Source organism: Carcharodon carcharias, chromosome 4 (assembly GCF_017639515.1).
Source record: "Carcharodon carcharias isolate sCarCar2 chromosome 4, sCarCar2.pri, whole genome shotgun sequence".
NCBI classification, from domain to species: Eukaryota; Metazoa; Chordata; class Chondrichthyes; order Lamniformes; family Lamnidae; genus Carcharodon; species Carcharodon carcharias.
In genome coordinates, this window is record NC_054470.1 from 152,197,568 (window position 1) to 152,214,368 (window position 16,801).

General features: G+C 41.9%; 1 protein-coding gene across 1 annotated transcript in view; it reads right to left on the bottom strand.

Annotated features, from left to right (window-relative positions):
• The window catches only part of rasgrf2b (Ras protein-specific guanine nucleotide-releasing factor 2b), a 265,513-nt gene that overhangs the window by 157,488 nt on the left and 91,224 nt on the right, over nt 1-16,801 (bottom strand). Inside the window, exon 5 of the mRNA XM_041185342.1 lies at nt 5,884-6,137. Within this exon, the coding sequence (XP_041041276.1) occupies nt 5,884-6,137 (254 nt within the window). The remainder of the gene's footprint in view (nt 1-5,883; nt 6,138-16,801) is intronic.

Below are 16,801 nucleotides of genomic sequence, written 5' to 3' on the forward strand. Positions count from 1 at the left end.
AACAGGGCCGGAAAATTCTGGCCAATGGTTCAAGATGGAGCCCTGGTTAGAAGGTTCAGTTGTTTAATTTATCTGTGTGTGTTTGCTGACATCAGCAGGCAGTTCAGTTTGGGGAACTGACAGAGACAATTGCAGTTTTGCTGTGGGATAGACTATATCTCACCAGATTGAGAGAACCACTGCAGGCCTGAGTTAGTTAAGCTTGTACTTCAAGCAGAGAAAATGCTTTCTACATCATTCACCTCATGGAAGGTAGATGGGCAGAATCTCAGTTTGAATTTCGGGAGGGAAAAGCAGCTAGAAGATTTGCCTGAGCTTGCAGCTATTGAAAGAAATCTACAGTGGTCTTCACAGAGCTTTGTGGCAGAAAGCATTCAGCTTTAACAGTTAGTTTTAAAAGAGCTATATAGAAGCTATGGGAGCAGACTGGAAAAAACAGTTTATGTATGTCCAAAGCCAGGAGAAGGAGCTGAAGAATCCAATGGCATGAGTTCTTGAAAGAAACTTGGAGGATTGTTTAGCCAAAAGCAAATGAAGGTTCCACATGTAATTCATACCTCGATGAATATCTGGAATATTAAGGAGAATTAGAGAAAATTCCAGAGGGCTGTGAAATACTTTTTGGGTTGGTATCAGGAAATGTGAATGTATCTTCAAAATTTCATAAGATAAGGAAACTCTTGGGGGAAAGTAAAAAGTAGAACTGAGTTTATAGCGTAAGACCTTATAAGCTATGGTGTTAAGCTAGTAGTGCTTGCTTTGTTTAATTTTGCTTTAATACAATAAAGTTTGTTGAGTTAAAAAAACGTGAAACTTTGTGTCGGTTAATTGGTGGGTATTCAGAATTTTTCTTTAAATGATCCCTTTCAATTGGTCTTCTTTAATAGTCCCTAACAGGAATGTAACAAAATATCAAGTGCACAAGTTCACATTTTCCTACATCATCCATCTGCCGAATTCTTGCCCACTCACTTAACTAACTATGTCCCTTTGCAGACTCCTTATGTCCTCTTCGCAGCTAACTTTCCTACTTAACTTTGTGTCATCAGCATATTCACCTTCATCCAGGTCATTGATATAAATTGTAAATAGTTGAGACCTCAGCACTGATCCCTGTCAACATCTTGTCAATTCAAAAATGGCCCATTTCTGTCTACTTTCTATTTCCTGTTAGCTAACAAATCCTCTATCCATGCTAATAAATTACCCCCCTATACCATGAGCTCTTATTTTGCATAGTAACCTTTGATGTGGCACCTTGTCAAATGTCTTCTGGAAATCTAAGTACAGCACACCCACAGGTTCCCCTTTATCCGTGTTGTTTGTTACTTCCTCAAAGAATTCTAATAAATTGGTCAAACGTGATTTCCATTTCACAAAACCATGTTGACTCTGCCTGATTGTAATGAGATTTTCTTACTGCCCCACTATAACCTCCCTAAGAATAGATTCCAGCAATTTCCCTACAACAGATGATAAACTAACAGGCCTGTTATTTCCAGCTTTCCATCTCCCTCCTTTCTTGAATAGAGAAATCACAATCATTATTTTCCAATCTGATGGGAACTTTCCAGAATCTGGAAAATTAGAACCATCTAGTATCTCAACAACACCTTGTTTTAAAACTCTAGGGTGAAGTCTACCAGGATCTGGGAACTTGTCAGCTTTTAGTTCTAATAATTTTGTCAATGCTCTTTCTCTGATGCCTGTGATTGTTTTAAGTTCCTCCTTCCCTTTCACCTCCTGATTCACAATTATTTATAGCATGTTATTTGTATCCCCTACATTGAAGACAGACATAAAATATCTGTTCAATTATCTGCCATTTCCTTATTTCCTATTAGTAATTCTCCAGACTCACTCTCAGGACCAATGCTCAATTTACTCACTCTTTTCCTTTTTAAACACCTAGAGAAACTTTTACTCTCCGTTTTTATATTTATAGATGGCTTTCTATCATACTTGAATTTCTGCCTCCTTATTAATCTTTTAGTCATTCTTTGCTGTTCTATATATTCTGTCCAATCTTCTGACCTGCCACTCATCTTTGCAGAAATATATGATTTTTCTTTCAATTTGATATTATCTTTAACTTCCTTAGTTAGTCACAGATAATGCATCCTTCCCTTGGAGTCTTTCTTTCTTACTGGAATGTATCTTTCTGAGTATTCTGAAGTATCTCGTTAAATGTCTGCCACTGTATCTCTATTGATCTTAATCTAATTTCCCAGTTCACATTGGCCACATGCCCTCGTAATTGCACTTATTTAAGTTTAAAACACTAGTCTTATATCCACTCCTCTCTCTCCCTCAGATTGAATATGAAATTCAATGATTTTATGATCACTGCTACCTAGTGGCACCTTCATTATGAGGTCATTAGTTAATCCTGTCTCATTGCACAATACCAGATCTAGTATAGCCTGCACTCTAATTGGTGCTAGAACATACTGCTCTAAGAAATTGCCCCAAAAACACTGTATGGACTCATCATCCAGGCTAGCTTTGCCAATCTGATTCATGCAATCTAAATATAGATTAAAATCACCCATGATTAACACTGTACCTTTCTCATAAGTTTGTATTATTTCTTCCTGTATACTGCATCCTACAGTATAGTTACTGTTGTGGGGGGGGGAGGGGGGCTTTAAACCAGTCCCACAAGTGATTTCTTACCGTTACTATTTCTCATCTCTACTCAAACTGATTCTACATCTTGATCTACAGAACTAAGGTCATCTCTCTCTCTAGTACTAATGTTACCTTTAATTAACAGAGCTACATTTTCCTAGCTCTCTGTCCTTCCTAAATATCATGTACCCTTAAATATTCAGGTCGCAGTCTCCGTCATCCTGCAGCTATGGCTCTGCAGTGGCTATCAGATTACACATATTTATTTCTAGTTGTGCTGTTAATATCTCTTTTGTTATGAATGCTACATGCATTCAGATACAGAACATTTAGTTTTGTCTTTTTGCTAGTTTTGCAACCTCTAACCTTATCTGCTAGGGCATTCTTAGGTTTGTACATTCTGTCCCTTCCTTCCACATTCTGATCATCATTTCCCTTATTCCTACCTTGCTCTCTTGCCTTGTCTTCTCTGTTTTTTTTAAATTCATTTATGGGATGTGGGCATCACTGGCTAGACCAGTATTTATTGCCCATCCCTAATTGCCCTTGAGAAGGTGGTGGTGACCTGTCTTCTTGAACCGCTGCAGTCCATGTGGTGTTAGGGAGGGAGTTCCAGGATTTTGGCCCAGCGACGGTGAAGGAATGGCGATATATTTCCAAGTCAGGATGGTGAGTGACTTGGAGGGGAACTTCCAGGTGATGGTGTTCCCATGTATGGGAGGTTCCCATGTAACTGCTGTTCTTGTCCTTCTAGATGGTAGTTTGGGTACCTTGGTTATCGTGCTCGGTGTCAGAGCGGAGCAGAGCAGACCTCCAGGAGACAGTCAGAGGCTGAGCAGTGCGCTGTTTCACTGTTTCAGCTGCAGCCCGGGAAGCTGCAGTCCGGGGAAAAAGGCAAAAAAGCAACCGTGACATCACAGGAAGCTAGTAAGTTGATTGGCCGGTAAGTGCTCAGTCGTAGGGACAGTGTGTGGTTGGTACCTACATGGACCATGACCACTGGATCTTTCCTCTCCAAATGCGAGTTCCTCTCCAGCCCAGAGCAGAAGTCCCTAACCCGGTCTCAACTGCAAAGAACAGTGTTTATCCCCCTGACTACATAGTCCCCTATGACCACTACATTTCTATTAACTCCCCCTGCTTGAATGGCTTCCTGTACCACAATGCCATGGTCAATTTGCTCATCCACCCTGCAACTACCACGTGCATCCATACAGGCTGCTGGACAATTGCAAGGGCTGAGGCTCCTCCACTTCTACCTTTTGGGTCCCCATAACTGCCTCACATGCCGTCACACCCTTCTGTCCCTGACTCCTGACCAAATCAGAAGATCTCATCCTAAAGGGTGTGACTGCCTTCTGGTACAAAGTGTCCAGGCAACTGTCCCCTGTTCTGGTGCATCACCTTGTCTACGGCTTAATGGCTCTGAGCCAAAGCTCCTCAAACCACAGGCATTTGTTGCAGACATGTTTGACCTGGAACATGCTGGCATGCAGGAAATCCCACATTCTGCAGTCGCAACACGTTGCCTGCCCTGCCATCTTTATTATGCGTTATTACTTTATTTTTCTTAATTTAAAATTAATAAACACCGCTACTCCCAATAACCTCAGTAAACCTTACTACAACTGATAAAAGCTTACAATTACTAATAAAGTACATGAGTTTTGAAGATAAATGAGCAAAATATTTGCCAGTCAATCACTCATTTCTGAAACGACTCTAATAAATCTCCTTTACATCCTCACAGCCTTCCTAAAGTGTGGTGACGAGAACTGGATGCAAAACCCTAGTTTTGGCCCAACCAGAGCTTTATAAAGGTTCAACATAACATCCCTTCATTTTTTACTTATGATGTCTCAGATCCCAAATGCTCAACCAACTACTCTCTCAATATTTTCTGCAACCTTCAAAGATTCAAGCACATGAACCCCCAGGTTCCTTTGTCCCTCTACACTCTTTAGAAATGTGCCATTAAGCCTATATAAGCCTGACCCTTCTGTCAAATGCATCATCTCATTCTTCTATGTGTTACATTCCACCTGCCACTTGACTGCCCATTCTGGTAGCCTATCTATGTGTCCCATTGCAGTCCTTTGGTATCATTCTCATTTTTTGTCACACCTCCAAGTTTGGCATCATTAGCTAATTTTGAAATTTTACTCTGTATTCCAATATCAAAGTTATATCTCCTGTCTGAAAAATTCACCATTGTTTTTTGTCCTTAATTCATTTTTTTTATCCAAGCTGGCACCTACCTTCTTATTCCATGAGCCTCAATTTTTTTAATCAGCCATTTGTGTTACTTTATAAAACAAATTCTTAAAATCCATATAGACAACATCCACTGCATTCCTTTCATCAACCTTCTCTGTTACTTCATCAAAAAATTCAATTAGATTAGTCAAACACGATCTGGATCTGTCTTCTATAAAAATACCTAAAGGATTATAGAAATAGGCCATTCTGCTCAACCAATCAGCTTCAGCATTTACCCTCCACATGAATATTCCCAGATCCCTCACACCCATTTACTTCATTCCCAATCTAATCTTAAATGTTAACAACCTAATCTTGGAAGTGAATTTTGCATTCACTGCATTTCCTCTGTTCTAAATCTCTTCTAGTAAGTCTTGTATCTATAAATTCCTCCTTGTGTATTCCTCAACTACTGGAGAGAGTCTGCTTTTAACTATCCTCTCCTATTCTTCCATACTTTTAAACATTTCTGCCATATTGTCCCATAATTTCTGCTGTCCTAATGAAAAAACTATTTTCAAGTCTTTCTTCATATTAATATTTTCTCATACCAGCATTCTAATAAATCTTTGTTGTACTCTCTGAGACTCCATATACTTCCTATTGTGCAGAGCCCAATACTTGTGCTCTAGCTTATTAAGGTTTTATGTAAACTCATCATTAACACTTGGCTTTTAGATATTAGCCTTGGCTCAGTGGATAGCTTGCTAATCTCTAGATCAGAAGGTTGTGGGTTTGAGCCCCACTCTAGAAATTTCAGTTCATAATCCTCTAGCAAAGCTTTATTCTGTGATAATCAAAGCAGCCTGTGGGTAAATGGAGCTGTTGCTGGACATTGATACAATTAAATACTTAAGAGATTGCTTGTTCTTGTAAATATGTGATAGCATAAGAGAAGGTATCTATTCCAAAAGTTATTCAGCAAAATTAAAAAGAATTTCTGATTGGTACAAACAAGCATTCCCATGATGACACGTGTCCTTTGCTAAATACCTGTTGAGAAAAATGCTGCTGACATCATCATGACTGATAGGGGGTTTCTTGGAGCTGGCAGCCATCCGCAGGGGCCTGAGAAAGCAGTTGACCAGGATGTACAATTGTTGCACATACTCTGACTCTGCTTCCACCATGTTGAAGACGATTTGGTTCCTTTTCCTCATACTCTCTGCATGTGGGGAGCAAATGTAGTCCTGAACAATCGTCTTCCATTTCCTTCTGCATAGCCAGCCCCTCATGAAACTCTGAACCTGTAAGTATCAATGAGAAAAAAAAACAAAGCAAAAGATAGATGAAGAAGTGTTTGTGACTGCACACCTACATAGAATAATTCTCCGGCAGCAAAGGCCAGTATTATTGCTTTATTTCACAGGCTGGCTAATTATATTTTGCAGCATCCTTGCAACTATTCTGCAATGCTACAAGCGTATCATCATTCTATTTTTGTCACTGAAAACATGAACTGTGGAAACTATTAAGTCCTGTAATTGATATTTTTGCTGATAACTTTCATTTCAACATTATTGTACAGGCAACCACTCAGGAAATTTTGAAGATGGATTTTATAACATCTGCAGATTTAAAAGAAAATATAATTGCCACATTTCCTCTGTTCATTAATTTTAGTGAGAAAAGGAAATCACTGTTGACAAATAAAGCTTTGTGGCTTCATCATTTTATTCTTGGTTCTGTGGCTTATGTAAGACTGAAATCTGTTAAAAGGTAACACCAGAATTTCTTTTGAGGCTCTCCCAATCAACTGATGTAACCTTGGTGGAAGGTTTGCAAAGTCCCCCAATATAGGTGTATAGCCTCAGAGTTTTCTATTCCCTACCTTTGATGGATGCTCAGGGTGCCCAGGGTTTTTGCTGTGTCAATAGCTCTCTAACACTAGCAAACAAGTGCAAAAAAATACACACAGATAGAGGAACTCAGAAATTTAACCGAAACAAAGCATACAATCATAAGGAGGCATCAAAAAAAAGCCAAAGTGCAATTCAATCAAGATGAGGCTGATGCTTTTCTCCAGATCATCAATTGGTGGCTGACTACCAGACGTTTCAGGTGTTGCAGCTGTTTCTTTCTTTGAAGATGGCTGACAGTTCAGAGGACCATTGAGTACCTGCATTTCAGAAAAAACTCCTCAATCTCATGAGTTTTGCTCACAGCTGTGTTGTCAGCATAAATTAACTGAAAATGAGTGTCCAACTTGCACATTGTAACTTCTCGGACCCGCCACATGTTTGCATGTTCCAGACACTCTGGTTAGGGAGTTTCATTTGCACTGTATCACCAGAGTACATTTCTTGAAGTGCATTTAACATTCCCATTCTAATAATACTGATGATGTTGCCGCTTGATTACAAGCACCCAAATGTCTTCCTCAGTTAAATATCTAGGCCGTAGGAGTGCTTCATCATAGGAAGCAATCTTGCACCTACAACTCTGAAGTCTCTTGTGCAGGACTTGTACCTACACCTGCATCAAACTACCAGGGCTAAAAACTCTGACTGACCAGTGTCTTCGCATTTGGAGAAGTCATTTAACAATCTTGACATTATTCTCCGCTATGCCATTGGACTGCAGGCAGGCTTTTGCACGGGTGGGGCCACTGCCCATGGGTCTACCCAATCTACAGAGTCGTGTGAAGCCTTGGTGTCACCACAAATTATAGCCCGATTAAATGCTTTAAGTTCAGCCTGTCACCATACTGGACCGTTTGATCCAATGTGAGATCATCCTTGATCTGCAGAAAGTTGGAGAGCTTCTTGCTCCAAACACCCACAGCTATGTGATCACAGATTAGCTCAGCCATCAGTGCCCTGTATCTGCAAGGACTAGCTAGGCGATATAGGTTGGTTAGGAATAATAAAATTGATTCCCCAGGTCATTGCGAATGCTGGTTAAAATGTGCTCTTTCAATGACTAAATCTTGCTTCGGGCTAAACTAGGTGTTAAGAGTTTTTGCAATGGAGTCAAAATCTCTGGTGGACTCCTGCACACCCTATCCTAAGAGAACATCGTCTGCTACTGGACCTACTGCATAATGAAAGGAACTAACTTGGAGCTTTGGCTCTTTCACATGAAGGCCTGATGTTGCTCCATAACTCCCACTGCTGGGCTCTTCATGGGCCCTCAAGGCAGTCAAATGGGCAGGGCAAGGGCATGGACTGCTCACTAGGTATGGTCACCGTTACCTCTCTCCAGTGGGCCTCTTTCTACTGCCGAAATGTCTCAAGCTGCTTTCGAAGGTTTCTTCACTCTGTGGTCCCATCACTAACTCCAATGTGCTTTTTGCATTGAAGTCTCCATCACTGCCTTGTTCTGAGATTGGGTCCTTCTGTCTTGGACTCTAAGTGTAGGACGTAGTTCTTAAACAGACTAAAGGCATACTCTGGTATCTGCTTAACACATATGTATTAGTACTACTTCTAAACAGGTTACATGTAGCTCTTCAGCTTGACGAGAGAGAGAGAGAGAGAGAGAGAGAGAGGGAGCCTAACATATGACTGACTAGTGTCGATAATACATCATCATCTAAATCATACATTAGCTTTTCCCATCTGTTAATTCCTTATCAAAATTTCACTTACATATATAAAAATAACAAGTTAATTTTGCTGTTCACTGATTGAGACAGAGGAGACAGAAAGATAGAACTAACAAAGGAATGACCCCCATGTCAGATAACAAATCCCAAGATGATTACTCAGGCAATATGCACCAACAGCAAATGTGCACCTCATGTTGCATTCACCGACATTACAGCAGAAAAGCAGGAGAAACCCTAAGGAAATTCTCAACAGGAGTTTCCATTGACACTCCATCGAAGTTGCGGCAACCAATTGTGGGAAACCTTGAGAAAATTCCCGGTGAAAGATGCAATGCACTGTTCAGCTTCTGATTCAAAATTGATTGCTCAAAGAAGTGTGAAAGAACAAAAGTTAATGTGCAAAATAAGTACTTTAAATGCATAGGGAAAGAGCAACACACGTCTTACCACTGCAATTCACGGAATGGAACAGTATGATTTATATTTGATGTTGACAGCCCTGGAATTATGTTTTGGATACTAATGTACAAATACTTAATGCCTTTGTCTGAATTTCATCTCCACTATTTTAGAGGAGCCAGATTCAAATAAATGAGCCAATGCCTTCTGTAAGTTTTGAAGAAAATAATTTTCAGCAAATGTGCTGGATCTTTCACATTCGATCACTTAGGGTGATTTTAGATCCTCTATAAATTCAAACTGATTTAGGAGCTAAATAATGAACAATTTAATAATATTTTAAAAATTCAAATAATTTAATTATTAAATAATTAAATCTAATTTTAAAATTAAATGTAATAATTTAATTAATGACAAAATAACTTAGGAACTAAAGAAGCTCTGTGATGTGTGATGTCAAGTTAAGCATGATTTTTATTTTGCATGGGTACATATGACAATATGCAACATCAGATCTTAACAATTCATTTTATAAATTACTGTGACTCTTGCTAAATATAAAGGGGGTGAAATTATTCCATGCCAGCAGTGCAAAGTGTGCCAGTTTTTACTTTCCATTGACTTAGAAAATATTGCAAGATTTTTAATTTCAAATAAAGTAAAAGCAACATTGAGACTAGGAAATGAAACTTCAAAAAAAGTACGATCTATTGATTTGTGATCTTCAGTAGAAAGAAGATTGATTCCAGTGAAAATTCAGCAGCTGATTTGCTACGAGCCAGTATTAGGCTGTTGGTTTAGACCAATTTTGCCCTCAAAATGGGTCAATAGAAGGAAATGCTGCAATGCTATTTGATCCACTAGATGGAGTGCTCACCAACCTAGTGCAGTATTTTCAAAACCTCCATGGGCTGGATTATATAGTGAGAGCAGACTCCCTGCACCGCAGCATAAATTTCAGAGGCAAACCTGCCTCCGATTGTCTGGCTCGCCCTGCTTTAATTTTTCAGACCACAACCCTTGAATTAGCATCAGAATTGACTTTCGTCCGTCTCCAGGACGAAGTCCAGCCTCTTAGAGCTGCCGGCTAATTGGTGACCAGCAGCTCTGTGCCACACCTGGATCAGTGGCTACTACCGGTATTTCAGGGGACCCAGGTTGGCAGGCCCCACCGAGAGGGGTGGGGAGCATATTGCTCAGGGGAGCGGAGAGGGGGGGACGCGGTGGGGGGGGTGGGGGTGCAAATGTGGAGGGTGGCCTCTGATTGATACAGGGAACCTGGGAAGGGGGCAACGCCCCTGCCAACCCCCTTCACTGATCAGCATCCCAGAGGGTTAAATCTGCCGGGGTACACATTGGGTGCAGGCTTCTCCTGGCATCCTTGAGATCCGAGCAGTAGCAGGATAAGGTCTTCAATTGGGCATTAGTTGCCCACTTAAGAGCCTCAATTTGGCCACGGGCAAGCAGCCTACCCAACGCCTCGCTTGCTGCTACTAAAATCATGGTGGGGCAGGGGTGCACAGGCTAGCAGTGGGCAAGCCACCAATGGCATTGTGCCTTGTTTTCCTGCCTGTGAGTGGCCCGTTAAATTCAGCCCCATATTTCGCATTTGATAAAAGAAAATAAATAGAGTTTGCATCCATGCAGCCTGCTTTATTTTCACTGGCAGACAATCTAGACATGTCAAAGTTATTTATAAAGTTATTAGAGACCAAATTCTTTTGCCAAGTAAGTCAGTGCAGTTTGTTCTATATTTCATATTTCACCATGTACCATGTTTGGCATGTGCCACTTTAAATGGTAGCAACACATCATACTTCTTATGCTGCTGAAGAATGTGTTTGCCTTATTGGGATGCAGTCTCGTTCACATCATGAGAATGTTCAGAGTTAGATGTCTGGCCATTAGTTACAAAACAAATCACAAACCTGTTTAAAACAGGTTGCTATGCTTTCAGTTATGAAGTGTGCAGTCTTGTTTTTGACTGATCTATCTATCCTTGCACAGCCATGGAGTATTTGTCCAGAAACTTGAGTTTAAAAAAACTTGAGGCCAATGATTGCTGAGATCCTACATTGCAATTGGAAGTGCAAAAGGGAGGGACTGCATTGACCTTGTCCTAAATCCTAGGGGCAGCAACGTTTTAGTACTTGCAATGATCTGCACCTGAAGAGGTGTAACAGAGGTGACCCCTTGGGAGCGCTGATGAAAAATCAGCTGTGATGAGCCCAAGGACCTTAAGTGATCAATTGGTGCTCTTTATATTAACTATTCCCTGCAGGGAAACAAGGCCTGCATTCAGAGGTAATCAATCCCTTCTCAGGTCAATTAATTTTGGTCACCAATCTCACTTCGGAAAACCCAGTGCAGAACCCACACCTACTCTCAGCAGACTCTGGATCCCCCACTGGGTCTAATTGTGGCAGGATAGCTGGAAATCCTGGGCTTGCTCTCCAATTAGCGCCCCTGAAATGCTGTCAGGCCATAGGATGGGGGTGGGGGTGCAGACAGAAGTTACACCCATTTCCCCGCCGATCAGTAACATTATCTGGGGGAGGTGGTGGCATAGTAGTATTGACACTGACTAGTATTCCAGAGACCCAGGGCGATCTAGGTTCAAATCCCACTACAGCAGATGATGAAATTTGAATTCAATTTTAAAACAAACATGAAACCATTGCCAACTGTCATAAAAACTAATGCCCTTTAGGGAAGGAAATCTGCTGTCCTTACCTGGTCTTGCCTCCATGTTACTCCAGACCCACAGCAATGTGGTTGACTTAAATGCCCTCTGAACAAAGTCACTTAGGGATAGGTGATAAATGCTGGTCTAGCCACATCCCACAAATGAATTAAAAAAAAACGCAGGATCACCTGTCACATGTAGTCTGGTGATACTTAGCTCTAGCTCTCCACCACTTCTCCTGTCCCCTTGACTGCATCTGTGAAATCATACTGTTTGATTGACATCCTTGACTAGCCATAACTTTGTCCTTGGGAAGATTGAAGCTGTTCACTTCTACTCCAGTTACAAAGTGCTCCCTTCCCACTGACTCCACTTTCTTGGGCTGAAGGACATTATTGGTAATCTAGGCATCCAGTTACAACGCTGGAGCATCAAAAAAATTATTTCAATATCTGAAACATTGCATTCCTCTGCCCCAAATTTAGCTCCATCATTGAAACCATAGGCATTTGTTACCTCAGATCTCTTGTTATAATCCACAGGCAGGTAAAGCAAGGAATTAAGAAGGCAAATGGTGTGTTGGCCTTTATTGAAAGAGGATTAGAGTATCAGAGTAAAGATATCTTACTGCAATTATATAGAGCCTTGTTAAGACTTCACCTGGAGTGGACAGTTTAAGATCTCCTCACCGAAGAAAAGATATAATTGCCATAGAGACAGTTCAGCGAAGGTTCACTAAGTTAATTCCTGGGATGGAGGAGTTATCCTATGAGGAAAGATTAAATAGACTGGTCCTTTTTTCTCTGAAGTTTAGAAGAATGAGAGGTGATCTCATTCAAACATACAAAATTCTGACAGGGCTTGACAGGGTAGATGCAGGAAGAACGTTTCCCCTGGCTGGGGCGTCAAGAATAAGGGGCAGGTCATTTAAGACTGAGATGAGGAATTTCTTCGTTCAGAGGGTGGTGAATCTTTGGAATTCTCTTCCCCAGAAGGCTGTGGAGGATCAGTCACTGAACGTGTTCAAGACTGAGATCAATAGATCTGTATATTAAAAGCATCAAGTGATACAGGGATAGTGCAGGAAATTGGGATTGAAGTAGAAGATCAGCCATGATCTCATTGAATGGCAAAGCAGGCTCGAAGGGCTGAATGGCTTATTCCTGCTCCTATTTCTTACATTCTTATGTTCACTCTCTGCTGCCCTCTCGTTCACCACCCTCCATTAACTCTAGCTTCACCTAACCTCTCTTTCCCTTAGATCACTGTTTGCAGAGCCACCTCTGCCCCAAAGCTCTACATCCCTCCCTCCGCCTTCTAAGGACCTTTTCAAAACTCATCTTTGTCCTTTGACTAGCTCTCCCTTCTTGATTCAGCATCCAACTTTATTCATGTAAAGCACCTTTAGATTTTGTTCATCAAAGATGTTACATAAATACAAGTCGTTCTTGTTGGTCTTTTTGTATCATTATACAAAGGCTACATTTTGCAACATATGGAGTAGTTTTACAAATCCATGCTGCTAGAAGTGAGCCTCGCAGGTGAACCAGCAGGACATAGTAGAAATTCGAGTGTGTCTTGTAAACGATTCAACAAATCTGGGCAACAATTAAAAACTAATTTGGTTCACTAATGTCTGTCAGGTGAAGCAATCTTTCCTTACCTGGTCTGGCCTACATATGACTCCAGACCCACAGCAATGTGGTTGACTTTTAACTGCCCTCTGAAGTGGCCTAGTAAGCCACTCAGCTGTATCAAGCCACTATGAAAATAAAGCACTGTGGGTATACTTAACACAACATGACTGCAGCAGTTCAAGAAGGTGGCTTACCTCCACATTCTAAGAATAATTAGGGATAAGCATCGAATGCTGTTCTTGCAAGCTACGCTGACATCCCATGAACGAAAATATATTCCTCATGTGCGCACAAAATGGGAAAGGGTCCTTACTAGCAGTGTATGTCATAAAATTTCCTTTTTTATGTTAACTTGTACTTCTAAACCAGCTTGTTAAATATACTTAAATAAAAATAGTAATTTTCTTCTTATGCTTCCCCATGCATGTGGTTTTGTGGATATAATGCTGGTCCCCTCTTCCTTATTGAAACCACACTGTGAATGGATTCAATAAACATGGTGACTGAAAGCAGTCTGTTGAATAATCAGTGCAATGCCAGGTGTGATTCCAATCACCTCATTTAGCTGTTCTTATGCGTTTTCTACACTTATATCTTCTTACTCAAGTTATCTTAAAGATCTGGCAAACACGTTGGGTGGTGAAATTCAGTTTGGATAGTACTGCAAAAACAGGCAATAGCATTGGCAGCTCCTTATACACACCACAAAGACCATAGAAAAGAAAATCAGGCCAAGTGTAAAAGAGATAAAAGCAAAGAACTGAGGATGCTGGAAATCCAGAACAAAAACAGAAACAGAAATACCTGGAAAAACTCAGCAGGTCTGGCAGCATCAGCATCAACTGTGCTCTTGTCCGCCGATGCTGCCGGACCTGCTGAGTTTTTCCAGGTATTTCTGTTTCTGTTCAAGTGTAAAAGAAATTGCCAATGCACTATTTCCCATTTTGTGGTCCCAATCCAGACCAACTCCACCCCAAAGTAAAAACAGAATTACCTGGAAAAACTCAGCAGGTCTGGCAGCATCGGCGGAGAAGAAAAGAGTTGACGTTTCGAGTCCTCATGACCCTTCGACAGAACTTGAGTTCGAGTCCAAGAAAGAGTTGAAATATAAGCTGGTTTAAGGTGTGTGTGTGGGGGGCGGAGAGATATAGAGAGAGAGAGAGGTGGGGGGGAGTTGTGGTTGTAGGGACAAACAAGCAGTGATACAAGCAGATCATCAAAAGATGTCAATGACAAGAGTACAATAGAACACATAGGTGTTAAAGTTAAAGTTGGTGATATTATCTAAACGAATGTGCTAATTAAGAATGGATGGTAGGGCACTCAAGGTATAGCTCTAGTGGGGTTTTTTTTTTATATAATGGAAATAGTTGGGAAAAGGAAAATCTTTATAATTTATTGGAAAAAAAAGGAAGGGGGAAACAGAAAGGGGGTGGGGATGGGGGAGGGAGCTCACGACCTAAAGTTGTTGAATTCAATATTCAGTCCGGAAGGCTGTAAAGTCCCTAGTCGGAAGATGAGGTGTTGTTCCTCCAGTTTGCGTTGGGCTTCACTGGAACAATGCAGCAAGCCAAGGACAGACATGTGGGCAAGAGAGCAGGGTGGAGTGTTAAAATGGCAAGCGACAGGGAGGTTTGGGTCATTCTTGCAGACAGACCGCAGGTGTTCTGCAAAGCGGTCGCCCAGTTTACGTTTGGTCTCTCCAATGTAGAGGAGACCACATTGGGAGCAACGAATGCAGTAGACTAAGTTGGGGGAAATGCAAGTGAAATGCTGCTTCACTTGAAAGGAGTGTTTGGGCCCTTGGACGGTGAGGAGAGAGAAAGTGAAGGGGCAGGTGTTGCATCTTTTGCGTGGGCATGGGGTGGTGCCATAGGAGGGGGTTGAGGAGTAGGGGGTGATGGAGGAGTGGACCAGGGTGTCCCAGAGGGAGCGATCCCTACGGAATGCCGATAAGGGGGGTGAAGGGAAGATGTGTTTGGTGGTGGCATCATGCTGGAGTTGGCGGAAATGGCGGAGGATGATCCTTTGAATGCGGAGGCTGGTGGGGTGATAAGTGAGGACAAGGGGGACCCTATCATGTTTCTGGGAGGGAGGAGAAGGCGTGAGGGCGGATGCGCGGGAGATGGGCCAGACACAGTTGAGGGCCCTGTCAATATCCGGTCGTTGACAGGGCCCTCAACTGTGTCCGGCCCATCTCCCGCGCATCCGCCCTCACGCCTTCTCCTCCCTCCCAGAAACATGATAGGGTCCCCCTTGTCCTCACTTATCACCCCACCAGCCTCCGCATTCAAAGGATCATCCTCCGCCATTTCCGCCAACTCCAGCATGATGCCACCACCAAACACATCTTCCCTTCACCCCCCTTATCGGCATTCCATAGGGATCGCTCCCTCTGGGACACCCTGGTCCACTCCTCCATCACCCCCTACTCCTCAACCCCCTCCTATGGCACCACCCCATGCCCACGCAAAAGATGTAACACCTGCCCCTTCACTTCCTCTCTCCTCACCGTCCAAGGACCCAAACACTCCTTTCAAGTGAAGCAGCATTTCACTTGCATTTCCCCCAACTTAGTCTACTGCATTCGTTGCTCCCAATGTGGTCTCCTCTACATTGGAGAGACCAAACGTAAACTGGGCGACCGCTTTGCAGAACACCTGCGGTCTGTCCGCAAGAATGACCCAAACCTCCCTGTCGCTTGCCCTTTTAACACTCCACCCTGCTCTCTTGCCCACATGTCTGTCCTTGGCTTGCTGCATTGTTCCAGTGAAGCCCAACGCAAACTGGAGGAACAACACCTCATCTTCCGACTAGGGACTTTACAGCCTTCCGGACTGAATATTGAATTCAACAACTTTAGGTCGTGAGCTCCCTCCCCCATCCCCACCCCCTTTCTGTTTCCCCCTTCCCTTTTTTTCCCAATAAATTATAAAGATTTTCCTTTTCCCACCTATTTCCATTATTTAAAAAAAAATTTTAAAAAAACCCCACTAGAGCTATACCTTGAGTGCCCTACCATCCATTCTTAATTAGCACATTCGTTTAGATAATATCACCAACTTTAACACCTATGTGTTCTATTGTACTATTGTCATTGACATCTTTTGATGATCTGCTTGTATCACTGCTTGTTTGTCCCTACAACCACACCCCCCCCCACCTCTCTCTCTCTCTCTCTATCTCTCCGCCCCCCACACACACACCTTAAACCAGCTTATATTTCAACTCTTTCTTGGACTCGAACTCAAGTTCTGTCGAAGGGTCAAGAGGACTCGAAACGTCAACTCTTTTCTTCTCCGCCGATGCTGCCAGACCTACTGAGTTTTTCCAGGTAATTCTGTTTTGGTTTTGGATTTCCAGCATCCGCAGTTTTTTTGTTTTTATTTTTTTTCACCCCAAAGTGCTTGCCAAACTTTTGTTTATTTACTAACAATGCAATGATGCCTTAAGTCATGTTCAAATGCATCATTTCATTGTAATGTTACCACAAACAAACATAATGCAGTGCTCTTTCATTCTTCTGAAATAAAAAAAGGCTTACAAAACACTTCTTCACAAAGGCAATTGATTTCCTCCAGCCTAAGCTCTGCAAACAGTGATCTAAGGGAAAGAGAGGTTAGGTGAGGCTAGAGTTAA